Source organism: Maniola jurtina, chromosome 8 (genome assembly GCF_905333055.1).
Source record: "Maniola jurtina chromosome 8, ilManJurt1.1, whole genome shotgun sequence".
Taxonomy (NCBI): Eukaryota; Metazoa; Arthropoda; class Insecta; order Lepidoptera; family Nymphalidae; genus Maniola; species Maniola jurtina.
The window spans coordinates 8452614-8474740 of record NC_060036.1 but is presented as its reverse complement, the minus strand read 5'-3'; the positions used below and the strand labels follow the sequence as shown (position 1 = coordinate 8474740).

The following is a 22127-nucleotide window of genomic DNA, read 5'->3' as shown; positions in this document are numbered from 1 at the left end:
TCTTAACGCGGCGGTCTCCGTTTTCGTCGATACTAAAGTTTACTAAAATGGAATTAAGTTAGGAACGCATGGATCGAAAAATTTGAAATTAATATATAATATTTTTCATTATATCCCCTTGGATTTGGTCCGATTAAAACATGATTGGACAAACTTTCCTCGATAGAAAAAAAATCAGAAGTTTGGTCTAAAACCTTAGACTTTTGGGTTTTTCTCTTTAATGACAAAGCTCTTAAAGACGTAACTTTCACCATAGGTGTAAAACAATCAAATAAATAATTCGGTCCGATCATTTCACAGTAAGTGCTATATTTCAAATTATATTCTAAATTATTTGATTTCACGCTTCCTCGCTTATTCTCTTCAAATCGCGTACAGAGCGAGTACAAAGAATTTTCGACCCTATTGTTGAGTATTATGGGCCGTAATTACGTTATCTTGTCAGTCATACCCGTCGCCTCAGCGCGGCAGGACCTGTTTCGGGTTTCATAAGCATTTTGTCATACTGTAATTGTACAGAATGCCATAGAGTAGTAAATTCAGTACTATGTTATAAAGTATTTTTATTTAGGATTTTTCTAGATTTTAAGATAAGTTTATATTGTGCATTTATTACATTAAAAAAGTAATTATTTTAAAAAGAATGCAGTAAACAGTACATTGCAGTGTAGTGAAGCTAATATTAGGTCATTATAGACCAGGACTTATAATTTGAAAATAAAAATTAATTAATCTGAGTGCTCTATCCCGGTAGCTCAAAGATCAAAAACCAAACTTGTAAAATGCATAAGTATTAGAAGATAAGATGGAAAAAAAACTTTATTGATATCAATTTAAAGGTTTTTAGGGGAAAGTACTAATTATTATGAAAATAGGATGAGAGGAGACCGCGTATAAGCAAGCGAAGTGTAGGACGTCCTCCAGCACGATGGACTGATGATATAAAGCGGCTGGCGCTCTTTAGGGAAGGCCCATGTCCAACAGTGGACATCCACGGGCTCATAATGATGATGATGATGATCATGATTATTATGAAAATGACATCCACTTTCAAGTCCGAGATGTTTATCCAAGGTGTTATAATTTTTAGTTTCTTCACTTGCTATGCAATGATATCATTTATTAGGGTTCGGTACCTCAAAAAGAAAAGCGGAACGCTTATAGGATCAATTTGCTGTCTGTTTGTCTGTCTATCTAACTGTATGTCTGTCTATCTGTCCGCCTGTCAGTCTGTTTTGTCCGTGTGTGTTGTGTCTGTCAGTAAAACCTATAGGGTACTTCCCGTTGACCTAGAATCATGAAATTTGGCAAAAACCATGAATTTATGGGTTCATTAAAAAACAATGTGTTTCAATTTTCAAAGTAAGATAACTATACCAAGTGGGGTATCTTATAAAAGGGTTTTACCTGAACATTCTAAAACTGATTTTAATTTATTTTTAAGCATAATAGTTTTTGATTTATCTTGCAAAATGTCGGAAAAATACCTGAGTACGGATACGGAAACTTGGTGCGCGAGTCTGACTCGCACTTGGCTGGTTTTTTTATGTATATACGTCACTAAGTAGTCAATAATAAGTTTGACTAAAAATTGCAGTGTCATAAATGTTTTATAGATCAAAAAAATAATCATACTATTAAATATTCCTTCAACTTAGACCTTATTGTCACAGCTTAAAAGTTGAAAATGTGCAAAACAAAATTTCATACGTACTTAATACTTTTTCTCATAAAACTAGTTCAATTTACAAGAAATGAAAGATCCTATTGTGTTTGCCTTTGTCAATACAAAGGATCTTTGTGGCTTTTGTGTTCTCACTCACGTATACTAACATTAAACTATCGATGTTAAAATATTCGTTGTAAAACTTACCTTATGCAGTTATTCTTAAAGTATACATTAAATTGTTATTAGGACGAGAGTTGCTTCGTTTTGGAATGCCAAATCAGTGTATCAATTTTTCTTGTTTTGAATCGAAAGGTAAGAACAGTAATAAAATGTAACTACTGAAATCGTTTGTTCGTAGCTTTTATAGGTTCGTGAGAAGTAGTATTGTTGTATGATAATTTGGTCAATTTACAGATCAAATTTCTCAAAATCCTGTCTTAGTGCGGGTCTACGTTATATAGAGAACCAACTGCACCTTTTCAAACTTCAAAATCCCATCAGGACCAGTCCTGGCACAATTGTTAGTTAGTGGTAGTACCTTTTCACCCCCACTTTTTTCATATTACATCCGTTAGGTCAATTTTTTTCGTATAAAATGTAGCCTATGTTACCCGGATTTACACCTCATTCATCAAAATCAGCCCAGTAGTTTCGGCGCTACGGTGGAACACACAGAATCTGGATACAAACACACACACATACATATACAGACTGCTAAAATCATAACTCTTCCTTTAGGCTTTGCCGCAATGGGGTAAAAAAACAGGCTGAATTGAGAACCACCTTCTTTTTGGAAGTTGGTTAAAAATTAAAAAAGGAGCAAGCAACAGACCATTTAGACTATTTACTTTTCCAGACGTTTTAGATACTATCTCATTCAGCGTTTATGTCATCCAACTATGTAATTTGACGTCTGGCTAATGAGGTGTTCTAATCATACAGACTATTCACAATTCCAGACGTTTTGCTACTTGTGCATTCTGTTTTTATGGCGTACAGCTAAGTTGACTCTCTGCTGACTGGGTAATCTGCTTTGATGTCATCTAGCTGAATTGTCTATTGGCTTACTAGGCACTTTGCTTTCATGTCAGTCAACGTAAAATTGTCTTTTAGCGAAAAGGTAATGACCTCTTTTTCTGGATGCCTAATGATAGGCATCCAGAAAAAGAGGTCAGCTTCTGAATTAGAGAAAATAATTACTACAAATTTAAAATTTGAATCAATGGCCCGAATCTGAATATAACAAAAAAGCTATAAAATATTTTAATCTCTGTCTTGACTTTGTTCAGTATCATATAAAAACATTTCTCCAGCGCTTTGACTTTGAACCTTAACGTAAACAGTTAAGTTAGCGTATTGAATGTGTACATACCTACTTATGCTCTTTTGGAATATTTCACCTAATTAGTTAACTTTTATGGCTATTAGCTCCGAGCGGGCCGGTTTGACTGTAACCATATTGAATAAACAAAAACAAGGATTATAAACAAAACAGCTTTTTATACAACACGAAATATATTATAATGTTATCCTGTTATGGCTGCAGGTGCATATAATCTCTTTCAGGTGTTTTTGCACGCCTAGCGCGTGTGATATTTTTCTACTGTAAACGTTTTGATAATATGAAAAAATAGGATTTTACGATCTCGGTAATTAGTGAAATGCAATAAATAGTTACTTGTGTAATGTCCGTGCTAACTATATTTTCATTGAATTTCAGTTGAGTGTAATTTCTATAATCTCAGCATCTATAATAGCAATAAGATATAGAAAATATAAGATTTACCTATAAATGTAAGTAATTAGGAATGACAGTATTATCATTATCAATAAGTGAAAATTTCAGAAACTTGGACTTGTCCATGCTATAATCTTTTATCCATGTGAAGTATCTTCTTTCAAGGCCAAATGTAATGGTCACCACAGTAATGACCAAAACTGGCAGATAGGGGTTTATAATGAGAACGTTAACGTAAAATAGACCTTAACCGCCTTGTTTTATAGCTCAAATTAATCCATTCATGTATAGCCAGTCAGACAGAACCAGAAATTAAAATCGGTGTAATTGAATTTAGGACCTTAAGTCAAGGTTATTTAGGCCCATTTTAATTTAATGTTACTGTGTGTGTGTGATCTCATTCTATGAAAGTTGGTGAAATGTTAAATCTCCTACTATAATAAGCATACAGGTTGAAAAAGACACCTATTAGCATGATTGTAAATAGATCTCATTCATTATTTCTCGTTGTTGACAAAACAATAAAAGTACATTATAATATTGTTGTTTTTTTTTTATCAGTGACTGTTTACTAACTAATGATAGTAACTTGGCAACAGTGTGCATTAAAATCCATACCAATATTATAAATGCGAAAGTGTGTCTGTCTGTCTGCTACGTTTTCACGGCCCAACCACTGAACCGATTTTAATGAAATTTGGTACAGACTTGGATACATCCCGGAGAAGGACATAGGCTACTTTTTATCCCGGAAAAATGAAGAGTTCCTACGGGATTCAAAAAAACCGAAATCAACGCAGGCGAAGCCGCAGGGATCCTCTAGTAGTATATAAAACAATATTTAACTTGTACACATATTTTTATAGATACGCAATGTTATATATTACAATAAAGTAACCCAGCGAAGTCGAATGTAATCGATTCTGATGATACCTACAGATTAATTTTTTTAAATAAATTTTTAATTATTTCATAATAAATATTTTTTATCACTATAACTTTGAATTTTAAACTTATACATAACTTGACTTTTTACTCCATCGTAAACACTGAAGTGGGGTGACGTAATGATTAAATGCAGGAGCGATGTGAAAATAATAATCTACACTGTGGCGATGCGCAACCGGTTCAGGGGCGTCTAAGAGAGATGCCGATACAATGTGTATCGCCATCTCTAGATTTGAAATTATACCTGGAATATACCGTCCCCTTAAAGGGCCCATACATATTTACCTATTATTTTTTACTTTTTAGAGGTTTATGTGTCGGGGGTTTTTTAAATTTTTAATTTAATTTTTTGTAACACTGGAACATGCCGATTTTTGCAAGCTTTAACTATACTGCTCAATCGAAATTCAAAGAAAAAGTATCTCATTGACGTCTGTCGTATGCAATAATTCTATTCTCCAACGACGTGAATGCAATGCGAAATAAGGGCACGTCATTCGATATCCCACCGCAAGAGCTCAATGTAGCGTAAAACCTTTTTACGGCACGACATGACATTCATAACATAAACTTTAAGCCCTTCAATATAAAGCTCAGTAATAGTTTTGAGGCTTTTGCATATGTCCGTCGCCCACAACGCACCTATATCGTTGGAAGCACCCGGTCATTGACGTTACTAATTTGTAAGTTTAATTTTCAAACCATAGTAGGTACGTTTTTATACTTAAAATGATACTGAAATATTATACTTATTTATTATATTCAACAAAAGTTAGACCCTAATACTTGCTATAATAGTTAGTATTCTTCTCTAACTTTTGTGGTGTAGGTAGGTACTAGGTACTACCTGCTAAATCTTTGATACCGAAGAGATAGGTTTTATTTGCAATAAGCTTCCCAGTTACGTTTATAATCCATAGTCTAACCACGCCTACCCATTGTACGTCTGCCTGAAAATATAATAAGTTAAGAGTTAACGAGCCTTCGATACTATCGGCAGTAGTGCTTCTGACCAGTTTACAGCCAATAATATACTGTAAATAAACAGCAAACACTAACTCCTACGTAATTAGGTAACCCTTCAGGCATCGGTTAGGCATATTTACTGATAGGTATAGGGAACAATTACGGGCAAAAGAGATAACTTTCCTTGAAAAAAATATAATTTGAAAACCATAAAATACAACATTGGTAAACATTTGCGAATTTTAATGATCCTTTTAAAATACCTGTTTATTTTTCATTGTAATTTATATTTGGCTAATGTTGCGCCCAGACATTAGAGGCAACTCGAGAGGGGCAACAAGAACTTTTCCTCTGGCATAATTATAATTTATTAGGTACGTAATTTAGTTTAACGAGACACCTTATTGTCTGTTTAAAAAACTTGAAGTAATTTTCGACAGGTAAGTAACCTTCACATTTCAATATTCACTTGATATCTTTCTGATGATCGAGAAATATTAGTTTTATTGCAAATGTAAGTATATTATTATTATTTTATATTATATTATTATTATCTACTTAGGTAATTAGGTCGGAAAAGTGACAAGATAAAATCAAAAAGCAAAACTATGCCTGTCACAGTCTTACCTTCTGATGTTCCAATCTAAAATGTTCTTATTCTATTCCTATACAAACCGCAAATTTTATTTTATTGAACCTTTCTGAAATCCGCTCCTTTGTTTCGCAAATTTTATTTCCATTCGTAAAACTGTCAGCTTATTTTGATGCGGGCTCTACAATGTTAGCCCTTTTGAGCTTAACTAAGTAAACCTATGTTCAGGCCCCATATTGAAAATGCGACTTTTGGGAGACGATTATTTATTTGACAACTATAAAATAAAATTAGGTACTTTGATATTTGAGTGAGAATTGTGAATTATGAGAGTGTTTCTAATTTTCTGTTTCATGATGAATTAGAAACACTATAATTAATTAACGAGTAACACACACGTGGATGATTATTACAATGACCAGTAGGTACGTTCAAAAACGTCATAAAATACCTAAATTGCATGTATACAAATTCAAGACCACATCACTTGAAGTGACTCCATACAATACGGATAGACTAACGGTAACTAACATTACCTGTGATACGTATAAGGTGCAACTATAAGGAAGGTATAATCATAAGAAAATTCACTTCGTTACCAGGGTGTCCATTCCTTTTCTGCAAAAGTCCCGCTGATCTGACGGCATTACTTTTTTCTGAACATTCTGAGTTGCGATGTTAGAACCTGTCGGTACCCTTCCTGCTATCCTTAAACGGAAGTATTCATGGCTTGTTGGAGATCATTTTCTCTGTACCACTTTTTACTGTTCATCTTTTATGGTACCAAGACGGATTGCTGTGGGTTGCGTCTTTGGTCAATGAACCTATCGTACTAATTTACTACAAATATAGCTTACTGTTACATTTATTTAAAAAAAGTATAAAACTGTAAAGTAAAACTAATTCTATTGTTCACCAATCCGTTAATTTTCGATTTTAAAGAATAAAATTTGTTTCTTTGATAAAAACTAATTGTTCTAGTAAATATATCCTTTAGGTTTTGCATTGCAATTTTGTGAAATTCGATACAAAAGTTTTTAACATCGATTTCGATGGAACTATTCAGGTACGAATGAGTAGGTAAAGGTATATCGATAGCCTCACTGTGAGCATTGAATCAATTTTCGGCAACGTGGATGGGGCTTATTTATTAAACCGCACAAAATTCAAAGGTTCAAAGCGTGAACGATCCGATACAGTGTTTTGTGAGGTTCACCTATTGTGCATTAAATCTAGATAGGAATTCATCCGCTTCAGTTTTTGCATTGTGTGGAGCACTGTTTATAACACAAACATTTACTCCAAACTTGAAATTAAAAGGCAAAGACGGAACTCCTTCATCCAAAATTCAGCAAGCGAACGGTAGCTGTCCCCAGATTTATGCTTACAACGCCTGTAACATTCAAATTGGCGACGTGATCTAAACTTTGATAACAAAAGAAAACTATTCTTATCAGATATTAATGTTAACGTTGACGAAATGATTGTACTTAGGATTTAAGGCAGAATTATGTGTCTTCAAAAGGAATACGATTTTTGTGGATAATGTTACCTACTCTCTTAATTTATCTTCTGAACTATAATGTCTAATGTAGGTTGCTCATCACTCAAGTTGATAATGATGAATCTGCCTGCACTTTATTAACACGTTAGGCTGTTTAATCCCCCCTGTATAACGGCAAATACCTCATAAATCTAGGTCTTGACGTTCAGTTGCGCGTTCAGTATGGTCATTATTGACTAATAGCTGGTATCATTCGAAAGGAGGTGCAATGCATTTATTTCCCTTTACTAACGTTTATTGTTTATTAATTGAATCTGTAACTAATAAGGTAGATACAATAATACAGATGCAAATATTATTATCATTGCCGTATCAATGGTGCCCAATGGTACAAGTACAGATCAACCTAGTATTATTTCTGTGGGTGCATGAGTCATGACGTCGTTTACCTACTTTATCAACTGAGGGAAGCTATAGCAAATTCAAGGCGCTTAGTCATTGAGGTGTCTGAGTTTTCACTTTGACCCTACATATCAAGTAAGATTAATCTTAGTTATTATCGCAATGAATTTCCATTCATTTTAATCATCATGAAATGCACTTTCTGCAGGTATAATTTTGATAGTTGTAAGTTTTATACTTTTTGAGAAAATCGAATCAGACTTCCAAGGTAGTGGGTGGCCCGGTTTATTTGCTGTCCAGTGTATATCTTTCGCGAAAGTTGAAAGATTATTTCCACTGTGGCAACTAAAAAATTGTGCAAGATAACCACGACACGAGAACTTTATTTAATCAGGTAATCAAGCATCTGTATCTACTTAGTACCTTCTCAATATAAAATTTATGGCCTTCAGATTTTCCTTCCTATGATTAAAACTTTATATAACCGCAAGCACAAGGCTCACAGCGGAAGCATCCGCGGCAATTGGAAATTCTAACCACTACACATAATTAAGATAATAATCTTTACGAGTATTAATCTCCATTTGATAGGGAAAGTTAACGACTAAATCTGGACCTTCAGCTTCATTACGTGTTGTTATAGCGTGAAATATAAACTGACAAGGAGGGCCGCCTTTTGCGACTTCCGACTGAAACTTCTACGATAGTGTGCTGCATGTGTGCTGCTAAATAATTATGTTTTTTGTTGTTAGCTTTAGTTTAAATTAAGTTTATTTAATTAATTAATTATTATTCAAAATTCAAAATATTTTTATTCAATTAGACTTTTACAAGTACTTTTGAATCGTCAAAAGCATCTGCCACTGGTTCGGAATGCCTTTCTTACCGAGAAGAACCCGAAAGAAACTCGGCGCTTGCTCTTTTCAAAGATTTGACATACAATATTATGCCATGTAAGAAAGTAATTGAAGTCCCACGCATTGCTGGATTAAATACTTACAAATTAATCTTATGTTTAAAAAAAACTAATATCACCATTGTGTATGTGATATCAAACTAAGTACTTAGGTAGCTACTCGTATGTGTTGGTTAGTTCATCAAACTGTAAGCTAACTAAGCTTGATACGAATTTTAAAACTGTGTTCGAAAATAAGGAAAGCAAGCAAAATTTTGACAAGGCTAGAATTTCAAAAACCTCAAGAATTTCACAATTGCATTGTGAGGGTTAAAAAAACTGTAGTTAGTTTTGCAGATAACTGGGGCACGTAGCACTGTTTACTCCATATCGTGCTTTGTATTCCTTAAAACGCTGCAGCATTCGTTGCGGCTTACGACCAGAGCGGAGAAATATTTAATAGAGTTTATACTACGAGTAAAACATGCTTCGTAAAATAACATCAGCGCGGCGCAACAGCCAGCAATTTTTGCTATTGTATATGTTTTATACTATTGTATATCTTTTTTATTTCTTTTCTAGATCCCAAATAAGTATTTAAGAATTTCTATTTCTTTCTACCTTTTCATTTATTATTTCAAACCATCTATTCTTTCTTTAAAGATCAATTTTTTTAATATCTCTAAAATATTACTGGTAATTTTAATACAGGGTTCTTTCATTTTTAACTTGTGGATTCAGAAAATTAATAGAGAGCATAGTTAAAATCTGTTAAAGCTTCTAATTTTATATAGTATTTCCAAAAACTCTTTCTACGTCAAAATTTTAACTTTTTAATGTTTCCAAATGTATCGATAGTGTCCCGTATTAAATCTTTTCAGCTATAAAAACGACTCCTTTATGGCCCCCACCGCAATTGTGTATATTTTATAAGTACTAAAAATGTTTCATTTTATGTGATACTAATAAATATTCGCTTCTTCGTCTACACTACATGTTGGAAAAACGAGTAAAAAGACTGGTATAACAAATACTTATTTTACATTGAATCTTCATAATATATCACAATATAAGCTAACCCCAACTACGTCAAAATATTCAGTAGGTCCAGTCAGCATTTTGCTCATAACCTAAGCATAACCCATAAGCTTATCATTAGATGATTTACATAAAACCGCTACAGCAGAACTATAGGCAAAGTTATCTCAACGCGTGTAAATAGGATAACTTATCAAAAATTATACGGTGCCCACGGTGCCTTTGTTTGCGAAAAAGGGTCGGTACTCGAAAGAGGTTACATTGACTTTTTGGCATTTTTTGCTGTGAATTTTCATTTTATGAATATCAAAGGCATCCAAAAATATACGCTTATACTTAAAGTATAATGTAATTTTTTTTTTACTTGAAGTCCCATTACTCTTCTTTTGAGTATTTTTGTTCTAGCTCTAGCGTATGTTTTGTATTTATAATACGTTTTAAACAAGATGATCATCCCTTCGTGTCAGTAATCATTAATCACAGAATTATTGTAATCGCCGCGTCGTGATCTAATTATTTGTTCTTTACCTATTCAATAATATTATGGTTGGTCTACAAACGGAAAAGTAATAAAAATTTCCGTTAGAGACAATGACTAGACTTAGTTAGTACTTACATATTTATCGAACACTAAACATGTACCTAGTGATTCCCAGACGAACCCAAAATAAGCTGAGTACGAGTGACTCACTACGTTATGTCCTTTCGCAAGAATGTCATCCCAACAACCCACGACACTGTCTGCATAACGTAACTTCTTCAGTCTAGGCATTGTTGATCAATAAAATAATATGAAGACTGTGTTTATAAAATGCTTGCCATTTTCTATGTATCGGCAATTGATTTTTTTCACTTTTATCAACATAACTCATCTTGATTGCACTGAGCTGTAGATTAGGTCTCAAAAACATTGAGAAAACCTCAATTTCGGGATACATATGACGTTATTTTGGGAGTGGTCAGTGAACAGGCCAGAAAATTAATAAAAAAAAATTAAGGGTGAAGTCTTTCATATATTGGAGTCGGGCATGGCTCATCCATGAGGATTTTCCTCCTGCCCAAAGAAAAGGTGGTTATCAAAAAGACTCGACGCCTATAGATTTGCGTTATGCCTGAATTCACTAATTAGGTAATCCGCGTAATACGATATCGTGTAGCGTTTGGGCTTCTCTTTTAAGTGACCAAGTCGCGGACACCCTCGTGTCAGGAATATTTAGTGCTTCGAGAAGCCTTCCAGATTGCCGAGGTTTAATCCGATATCCAGTGAGATTGGAAAGTTTGCGGTTAAAATTTACACCTTAAGAGTAGTTTAAGTAGTACTACAGTACTTATACATATACTTAGTATAGTTATCGGCAGTCAAGTAGTTATGTCTTACTGTCTGTCGGTATTGTTCCACGTGCTCGTGTACTGTGTACGGATGGAGCACTAACACTAATGCAGATGGCGAATGCAGGGTGTGGTGCGGCGCGCGGGCTAGTATGCTCCTCTCCCCCGTACGTTGCCGTAGAATCATAAACAGAAAATATCTAAAACAAGTTCTCTTTACTTACAAAGCAAATAAATCTTTGAACTCGCAACCTATCTATTCACGTTTATGTCAAAGTTCAAGGTAAGTTCTCAGACTATAACTTCTTTCACAACTGAAACTCGAAAACTTCCTTCTACCTATTGAATGTGAACACGCGGGCATGCAAACCGGGCGCGACCGAAATTATGGCTTCTATTTCTTCATCAACATCCTCATAATCAACTATTGCTGGCTCACTACTGAGCAAAGGGCTCCTCTTAGAATGAGAAGGGTTTAAGGCTTAGGCCATAGACCATAGTCTACCACGTAGGCCAATTGCGAATTGGCAGACTTGACCAACTTTTAAGAAGAATAAGAAATGTTTATTTTGCTAGAATATGGTACATGAATGGTATGTTAGGTACATGGTTTAGTTTAGAACATTATGGAGAACTCTCAGAACTTCCGACTTCCGCTTATACCTACTTCTTACATCGGCCTAATATAATTGACAATGACCATTATTGAATAGTACCTAATAATGTTTGTTATTCGGTTAACTTGAAGAGATATTAGTTCCAAGCTCCCTACCAGAGACCGGCTCGTATTCGCAACGGGAACACTCGTGTATATGCGTTAACCAGGCTTATTAGGGACGCGCCCTTGCGAGGCCTTCTCAAAGTCGTGACCACATGTAACCTCTCTAGCCTGCGGCAGTGAATGTTATTTGATTTCTCTATTAATTTTTTTTTAAACATTCTGGACCATGTGTGGTGGAAGCAAGAAACTTACAACGAGCTTTCAACTTGAATATCATTTCAAAATCCCGTGAAAACTTTTGTCCTTCCCTAGGATGCAAACTATCTCTATACCCGTCAAAAAACAGACGGACCGTGAAACAAACAGACAGATAGATAGACACACTTTCGCATTTATAATATTAGTATGGATTGTAGTATAGATCGTACCCTTTATATAACTTAGTTATGAAACTTTTATAATATCAAAAAAAAAAAATTACTAGAACGAGTGAGGGCATTATTTACAAAACTATAGGATTTCATTCTTGAATAATAAATTATCCTTTCTGTTTCTAAAAGACGTTGATAAATAACTTCTTCATTCAGGATTTATCGAGCGAAAATTACCGAACTCTCTCGAGAGCGCTGAGAAGTCCATTGCAGTTTATTGCATTCTTGAGAATTTCTATTGCCAGCCTCTCCGCGTTTAATCTACATTCCTTTTTGCTCAATTAAACAGAATTTCAATTAACTTTTTATTCATAAGGACATATTCGTAATGTAAGTTGTAACCGGGCCATCTTTTTGCATGAGGCTACGGTACATACGTAATTTATTACGTAGGAGCAGGTACTTACGTGCAGATCACTCTGGTATGTCATTTTTTTTTTACAAATAGGTTCTTCTATATTTAACTATGATTTTTTTGAACTTTAGTTCAATAATAAATTATTGTCTATAGCTATTAGTCACCTGTATCAGAGAATGCGCTACTTAAATATGAAATGGTCAGTGTTAGTGCTGTAAACCAAAAAACGAGCTAAAAAGGTTAAACCAACATTAGCTGAAAATAGCGTCCGAGATATTGAATATTTTCAAAAAAATTATAGATAGTGTCACTCGGAATCATGTAAGGAATACATCTAAATCTGTTCAGGCATTATTAAAGAAACTCATATAGGTACATTACATGGACCTTGAAAACATTACACACGTTTTTTTAGGCATTCGTGTAGTAATGCAGACATTTAAGGATTCAAGTGAATTTCTTCAGCCGCGTATTTCAACAGCAGGTTGGTACGAAACCCCACCCACGTCGACGCGTGCAACGGCCTGGTCCGCCGGGAACCAAGGCCGTCTGACAATGGCCCCACTTGCGCGTTTCTTATTGCAATCCAATATTATTCAATCTCACTATCTGTTTTATATGGAACTAGTTTCCTGCGGCCAGTCTGCGCCTTGAACACCATTCACCGGAGAATTCAATTCGCTATTTTATTATGGGCCCGGTAACTCTTCGCATTTCATTCCCATGGGAGTTTATGTTCTACTTTCGCCTTAACAGGATAAGGAAAGTTGAGACATCTTAAAGAAAGTTATTTTTCCTTATTTATTCGTTCATCTTTTTATTATATTAAAAGAAGAGACTGACTGACTGACACATGAACGTGCAGCTCAAACTGTAGGTTCAAAAACTGGAGAATTCGTATGTAGGTTTCTTTTATAACTTAGACCCCTGCAATAAGAAAGGACTTTCATTTTCATCCGACTGAAAAGGGGTGGGTCAGCTATATTATTACTTATAAGGAAACACTAATTCTACTGTGCTTTACTATTTATTAATCTGTAGTCTACACGATAATCTGTGGATGTACTTACCTAGTATAAGGATTTTAGTAAAATATATTAAGAGGGAGAGAGTGAATGAAAGTATTATTATTATGTGTAACTCTGTGGGCGGTACTATAGTAAATAAATAAATAAATAAATAAATAAATGTCTATGATTCTCTATAAAAGCCATGTCAACCTAGACCGCTAAAAATCACTGATACAGTATCAACGTAGTGCGATGCGACATCATTTTTTCATGGTTATCTCAAAGGTTTTGTAATTTATCATCTGTGCGGTGGGCTTGGAACCCTTGCCGCAAAACGCAATGATAAAGCTGGAGGCAGTTTGAGAAATAGACGTCATTTGTCTACATCACTATAAAAAGCCACTTTGTAAACTATTTGCAGAATACCAATTTGACCTTTCATTTATTTTACAAATTTTTACTACCTAGATGATGTGCGCGACCTCGTCCGCCTGGATTAAGATTTTTGAAAATTCCGTGGGAAATCTATGATTTTTCCAGGATAAAAAGTAGCTTATACCCATCTCCGGGATGAAAGCTATCGCTGTACCTACGCGTTAAAATCGATTAACGGATGGTGGGCAATGGTAGCAGATAGACAGACTTAGAGACAATAGCGGTCTGCCTAATAATATCACACAAGAATGTTTACTCTGCTTTGTAACACAATGAATAACCAAGATGCGTACAGGCTGGTGCGCTCACTGTATTTGTTGTTAGATCATTGTATACCTACTCTTGTAGTTATTAATTTTATTTGAGCTACTTTATCTATGTGTTCGAATTTAGTTTAAAACTATGTGTTAAAATTTAAAATCTAAATGCTCTTTATACAGCCGATATACCTATATAGGACCTTATATTGAATAGTGAAGAGAATCTTGCAGTGTTTAAATGTAAAATTTTCTGTTTTTAACCCCCGACCCAAAAAGAGGGGTGTTATAGGTTTGAAGTGTGTATCTGTGTATCTGTGTATGTGTATCTGTCTGTGGCATCGTAGCTCCTAAACTAATGAACCGATTTTAATTTAGTTTTTTTTATTTGAAAGGTGGCTTGATCGAGAGTGTTCTTAGCTATAATCCAAGAAAATCGGTTCAGCCGTTTGAAAGTTATCAGCTCTTTTCTAGTTACTGTAACCTTCACTTGTCGGGGGTGTTATAAATTTTTAATTTACACTTGTTGTTTTTAATATTTTAGAGTACAGCTTTTAAAACTCTAATTTCCATTTGATTGATTTTAAAGTACTTTAGGTGTTGGCATCTAATTCTTGATTAGCAATATAGCTCTCTCTATATTATTGTGTTTGTTTCAGCGGAGGGCAGCCTGTCTGATTTTGCGTTGCGCAAAGTTCACTACACGGCCAGCAATCCCCTCAGAAAAGAACTTTTCACGGCAGACACGAGGTAAATTAAATTATCTATTTAGAAACTGATATTACATTCGTAGGTACTGCAGCAGTATTTCTTAAAACAAATTCTCGTATGCAGCTACTATACCTACTGTTACGATTTATGATTGTACGTCTGAATGAACGTCTCGATAAAGATTTTTCATTTTTTTTTCATACAAGAAGAATCTCCGTACCTACCGAATTTCGTCAAATTGATTAAGAGATGTGGTATGAAAAAGTAACAAACAGACAAACATACACAATTTTGTATTTTATAATATTTAGTATAGGTACTGATTAAATGTTGCAACATTATAACCATACAGTTGATAGAGAGCAGCTGTTTTTTAACCCCCGACCCAAAAAGAGGGGTGTTATAAGTTTGACGTGTGTATCTGTGTATCTATGTATCTGTGTATCTGTGTATCTGTGTATCTGTGTATCTGTGTATCTGTGTATCTGTCTGTGGCCTCGTAGCGCCTAAACGAATGAACCGATTTTAATTTAGTTTTTTTTGTTTGAAAGGTGGCTTGATCGAGAGTGTTCTTAGCTATAATCCAAAAAAATTGGTTCAGCCGTTTGGAAGTTATCAGCTCTTTTCTGGTTTTCTTATTACTTTTATCCCAGGACCACCAGAGGTTACGTATTTTCTGACACAGGAAATATGTACGATTGAGTAGTGTTAGTAAGTACTAAGAAAGCATGCCTAGCCTACGTGCTAGCTTGCTTAGACGGACAATTTTCAGGTATCTGATAATCAAGGTACATAAAAACATTACTTACCTCACGTAAATTCGCCAAACTGATTTTTACATATATTTTAGGCAATATCCTTAAAAATATGTCGCCAATACTCCCAGACACTTCCCGCGTCGGCCGTATTGCTTTGCAGACGCTTTAAAGCTCCCAAAATAAGTAATTACTTAACTGCACGTAAATTCTGATGCTCCATTTTTATATATGTCCACCAGACAACTATTTCAAAACCTTTTACAAGAAGACAGACCGATCCAGAGGGCCAATCATCCCCTAAATTCAATTTTAATGCCTCTGTGGGTTTGAGCGCGAGGGCATCATTATCTACGCGCATGAGACTGAGTAAGACATGTATTAGGATATATTGACTTCTCTCTCACTCTCTTATAGTTTACTTATCTCAATTAATTATTAATATTAAAAAAAATCTGCTAAAAATTAAAAAAATTGGAGAATTTACGTGAGGTAAGTAATGTTTTTATGTACCTTGATTACCTGATACCTGAAAATTGACCGTCTAAGCAAGTTAGCAGGTCTGTAAGCATGCGTTCTTAGTATATAGTAACACTACTCAATCGTCCACATTTCGTTCGTCAGAAAATACGTGACGGCTGGTGGCCCTGGGATCTTTCACTATTGTAACAGAGGTTCATAATATTATGTCAATTGGCAAATGTCAAGTTGTCAAGATGGACGTTGCCTGGATACATAATTATTTATTTGAAAATAATGTTTTGGAAAACTCCGATACTTTGGATCGTAGGCGCGGAGTTTCTAATTTATAAAATATTATAATCACAGTTAAACGAGAAAACATCAATTCAATTATAATATCCAACAGTCAACCAAAGGCCACGAACAATCAACCCAAACCCAAACCATAGTCAATCTATTTATAGGGTTCAGTAGGTATCTGTAGAAAAAAAAAGATGTTGTAGGTAGCCTCGACTGTTGTAGTCGCGTAGGTGTGCATGGCACCATTAAATATCGTAGGAGGCGATGACCCTCCGCGCGGCTGAGGTTCCCGCATCGTAGTCGCTTTGTCGCGCAGGTTTGGATGATGCATTAGGCGCACCTTCTTTTTATTTTATCTGCTTGAACTCAGCTTATTTACTTTGACAAAATACGTTTAAAATTCATCATCATCAGGATCAACCCATCGCCGGCTCACTACTGAGCACAAGTCTCCTTTCAGAATGAGAAGCTACCACACTGGCCAAGCACGTATTGGCACACCTCACGCACCTTTGAGGGAGCATTATGGCCAAGTCTCAAGCATGCAGGTTTCCTGACGGTGTTTTCCTTTACCACTTCGTTGTCTGTCTGTATGTCATCTTTCAAGAGAATCAAAACTTATAAATTGGGTACTTCCCGTTTACGTAGAATCATGAAAGACAGGTAGCAATATCTTATAGCCCAAGCACTCTACTTGTACAAGTAAAGAAAAAAATCCGACAACTGAATTGTCATTACATAAAAAAAAACTTGTACGGAACTCTTCATGTGTGAGGCAGACTCGCACTTGACCGGTTTTTGAAAGTTATGTCAAATAAAAATTTGACATGCAATAACAAACAAAATGAAATACAAGCCACTTTATTCCTTATTTCATCGGGTGAAAGTCGATTTCAATTTAATCGTAGGTGTATCTTGAAAAGCGAACTATTATACGACTACGTAAAATGGGTACATTTTTAAAGCAACGACATGTTAGAAACAGATATTTCGTTTTGGTCGTGTTAAACTATGTGAGTCATTCAGATAATTCTTGATTTAGTGATGTTCGGTCAAAAATATTTCATGGAACGTATAATTAACATAACATTGATGTTACTTTTGAAGAGATATTAGCTGCCTTATTGGATTTATATTATTATAGAAATTGGGTTTTAGAATGGCACAAAAAAACGGTAATTTATGAATAAAGTTTAAAAAGCATGAAATAAAAATTAAATTAAAAATTTAAAAAACCCCCGACACATAAACCTCTAAAAAGTAAAAAATAATAGGTAAATATGTATGGGCCCTTTAAGAATAGTATAAATAGTAAAGTTTTATCCAAGCGTTCGTTGCGTCGGGGGACCGCTAAAGACTATTCTTTCTACAACAGATGACTTTCATAGTTTATCATAGGTAGCGGTCCCCTGGCGCAACGAACGCTTGGATAAAACTTTACTATTTATACTATTCTTAACGCGGCGGTCTCCGTTTTCGTCGATACTAAAGTTTACTAAAATGGAATTAAGTTAGGAACGCATGGATCGAAAAATTTGAAATTAATATATAATATTTTTCATTATATCCCCTTGGATTTGGTCCGATTAAAACATGATTGGACAAACTTTCCTCGATAGAAAAAAAATCAGAAGTTTGGTCTAAAACCTTAGACTTTTGGGTTTTTCTCTTTAATGACAAAGCTCTTAAAGACGTAACTTTCACCATAGGTGTAAAACAATCAAATAAATAATTCGGTCCGATCATTTCACAGTAAGTGCTATATTTCAAATTATATTCTAAATTATTTGATTTCACGCTTCCTCGCTTATTCTCTTCAAATCGCGTACAGAGCGAGTACAAAGAATTTTCGACCCTATTGTTGAGTATTATGGGCCGTAATTACGTTATCTTGTCAGTCATACCCGTCGCCTCAGCGCGGCAGGACCTGTTTCGGGTTTCATAAGCATTTTGTCATACTGTAATTGTACAGAATGCCATAGAGTAGTAAATTCAGTACTATGTTATAAAGTATTTTTATTTAGGATTTTTCTAGATTTTAAGATAAGTTTATATTGTGCATTTATTACATTAAAAAAGTAATTATTTTAAAAAGAATGCAGTAAACAGTACATTGCAGTGTAGTGAAGCTAATATTAGGTCATTATAGACCAGGACTTATAATTTGAAAATAAAAATTAATTAATCTGAGTGCTCTATCCCGGTAGCTCAAAGATCAAAAACCAAACTTGTAAAATGCATAAGTATTAGAAGATAAGATGGAAAAAAAACTTTATTGATATCAATTTAAAGGTTTTTAGGGGAAAGTACTAATTATTATGAAAATAGGATGAGAGGAGACCGCGTATAAGCAAGCGAAGTGTAGGACGTCCTCCAGCACGATGGACTGATGATATAAAGCGGCTGGCGCTCTTTAGGGAAGGCCCATGTCCAACAGTGGACATCCACGGGCTCATAATGATGATGATGATGATCATGATTATTATGAAAATGACATCCACTTTCAAGTCCGAGATGTTTATCCAAGGTGTTATAATTTTTAGTTTCTTCACTTGCTATGCAATGATATCATTTATTAGGGTTCGGTACCTCAAAAAGAAAAGCGGAACGCTTATAGGATCAATTTGCTGTCTGTTTGTCTGTCTATCTAACTGTATGTCTGTCTATCTGTCCGCCTGTCAGTCTGTTTTGTCCGTGTGTGTTGTGTCTGTCAGTAAAACCTATAGGGTACTTCCCGTTGACCTAGAATCATGAAATTTGGCAAAAACCATGAATTTATGGGTTCATTAAAAAACAATGTGTTTCAATTTTCAAAGTAAGATAACTATACCAAGTGGGGTATCTTATAAAAGGGTTTTACCTGAACATTCTAAAACTGATTTTAATTTATTTTTAAGCATAATAGTTTTTGATTTATCTTGCAAAATGTCGGAAAAATACCTGAGTACGGATACGGAAACTTGGTGCGCGAGTCTGACTCGCACTTGGCTGGTTTTTTTATGTATATACGTCACTAAGTAGTCAATAATAAGTTTGACTAAAAATTGCAGTGTCATAAATGTTTTATAGATCAAAAAAATAATCATACTATTAAATATTCCTTCAACTTAGACCTTATTGTCACAGCTTAAAAGTTGAAAATGTGCAAAACAAAATTTCATACGTACTTAATACTTTTTCTCATAAAACTAGTTCAATTTACAAGAAATGAAAGATCCTATTGTGTTTGCCTTTGTCAATACAAAGGATCTTTGTGGCTTTTGTGTTCTCACTCACGTATACTAACATTAAAATATCGATGTTAAAATATTCGTTGTAAAACTTACCTTATGCAGTTATTCTTAAAGTATACATTAAATTGTTATTAGGACGAGAGTTGCTTCGTTTTGGAATGCCAAATCAGTGTATCAATTTTTCTTGTTTTGAATCGAAAGGTAAGAACAGTAATAAAATGTAACTACTGAAATCGTTTGTTCGTAGCTTTTATAGGTTCGTGAGAAGTAGTATTGTTGTATGATAATTTGGTCAATTTACAGATCAAATTTCTCAAAATCCTGTCTTAGTGCGGGTCTACGTTATATAGAGAACCAACTGCACCTTTTCAAACTTCAAAATCCCATCAGGACCAGTCCTGGCACAATTGTTAGTTAGTGGTAGTACCTTTTCACCCCCACTTTTTTCATATTACATCCGTTAGGTCAATTTTTTTCGTATAAAATGTAGCCTATGTTACCCGGATTTACACCTCATTCATCAAAATCAGCCCAGTAGTTTCGGCGCTACGGTGGAACACACAGAATCTGGATACAAACACACACACATACATATACAGACTGCTAAAATCATAACTCTTCCTTTAGGCTTTGCCGCAATGGGGTAAAAAAACAGGCTGAATTGAGAACCACCTTCTTTTTGGAAGTTGGTTAAAAATTAAAAAAGGAGCAAGCAACAGACCATTTAGACTATTTACTTTTCCAGACGTTTTAGATACTATCTCATTCAGCGTTTATGTCATCCAACTATGTAATTTGACGTCTGGCTAATGAGGTGTTCTAATCATACAGACTATTCACAATTCCAGACGTTTTGCTACTTGTGCATTCTGTTTTTATGGCGTACAGCTAAGTTGACTCTCTGCTGACTGGGTAATCTGCTTTGATGTCATCTAGCTGAATTGTCTATTGGCTTACTAGGCACTTTGCTTTCATGTCAGTCAACGTAAAATTGTCTTTTAGCGAAAAGGTAATGACCTCTTTTTCTGGATGCCTAATGATAGGCATCCAGAAAAAGAGCTCAGCTTCTGAATTAGAGAAAATAATTACTACAAATTTAAAATTTGAATCAATGGCCCGAATCTGAATATAACAAAAAAGCTATAAAATATTTTAATCTCTGTCTTGACTTTGTTCAGTATCATATAAAAACATTTCTCCAGCGCTTTGACTTTGAACCTTAACGTAAACAGTTAAGTTAGCGTATTGAATGTGTACATACCTACTTATGCTCTTTTGGAATATTTCACCTAATTAGTTAACTTTTATGGCTATTAGCTCCGAGCGGGCCGGTTTGACTGTAACCATATTGAATAAACAAAAACAAGGATTATAAACAAAACAGCTTTTTATACAACACGAAATATATTATAATGTTATCCTGTTATGGCTGCAGGTGCATATAATCTCTTTCAGGTGTTTTTGCACGCCTAGCGCGTGTGATATTTTTCTACTGTAAACGTTTTGATAATATGAAAAAATAGGATTTTACGATCTCGGTAATTAGTGAAATGCAATAAATAGTTACTTGTGTAATGTCCGTGCTAACTATATTTTCATTGAATTTCAGTTGAGTGTAATTTCTATAATCTCAGCATCTATAATAGCAATAAGATATAGAAAATATAAGATTTACCTATAAATGTAAGTAATTAGGAATGACAGTATTATCATTATCAATAAGTGAAAATTTCAGAAACTTGGACTTGTCCATGCTATAATCTTTTATCCATGTGAAGTATCTTCTTTCAAGGCCAAATGTAATGGTCACCACAGTAATGACCAAAACTGGCAGATAGGGGTTTATAATGAGAACGTTAACGTAAAATAGACCTTAACCGCCTTGTTTTATAGCTCAAATTAATCCATTCATGTATAGCCAGTCAGACAGAACCAGAAATTAAAATCGGTGTAATTGAATTTAGGACCTTAAGTCAAGGTTATTTAGGCCCATTTTAATTTAATGTTACTGTGTGTGTGTGATCTCATTCTATGAAAGTTGGTGAAATGTTAAATCTCCTACTATAATAAGCATACAGGTTGAAAAAGACACCTATTAGCATGATTGTAAATAGATCTCATTCATTATTTCTCGTTGTTGACAAAACAATAAAAGTACATTATAATATTGTTGTTTTTTTTTTATCAGTGACTGTTTACTAACTAATGATAGTAACTTGGCAACAGTGTGCATTAAAATCCATACCAATATTATAAATGCGAAAGTGTGTCTGTCTGTCTGCTACGTTTTCACGGCCCAACCACTGAACCGATTTTAATGAAATTTGGTACAGACTTGGATACATCCCGGAGAAGGACATAGGCTACTTTTTA

The 22127-nt window shown here is 34.6% G+C and overlaps 1 protein-coding gene across 1 annotated transcript in view; it reads left to right on the top strand.

Annotated features, from left to right (window-relative positions):
• LOC123867558 overlaps positions 1-22127 on the top strand; it is a 94231-nt gene that overhangs the window by 61545 nt on the left and 10559 nt on the right. The window contains exon 2 of the mRNA XM_045909645.1: positions 14953-15043. Coding sequence (XP_045765601.1) covers positions 14953-15043 — 91 coding nt within the window. The remainder of the gene's footprint in view (positions 1-14952; positions 15044-22127) is intronic.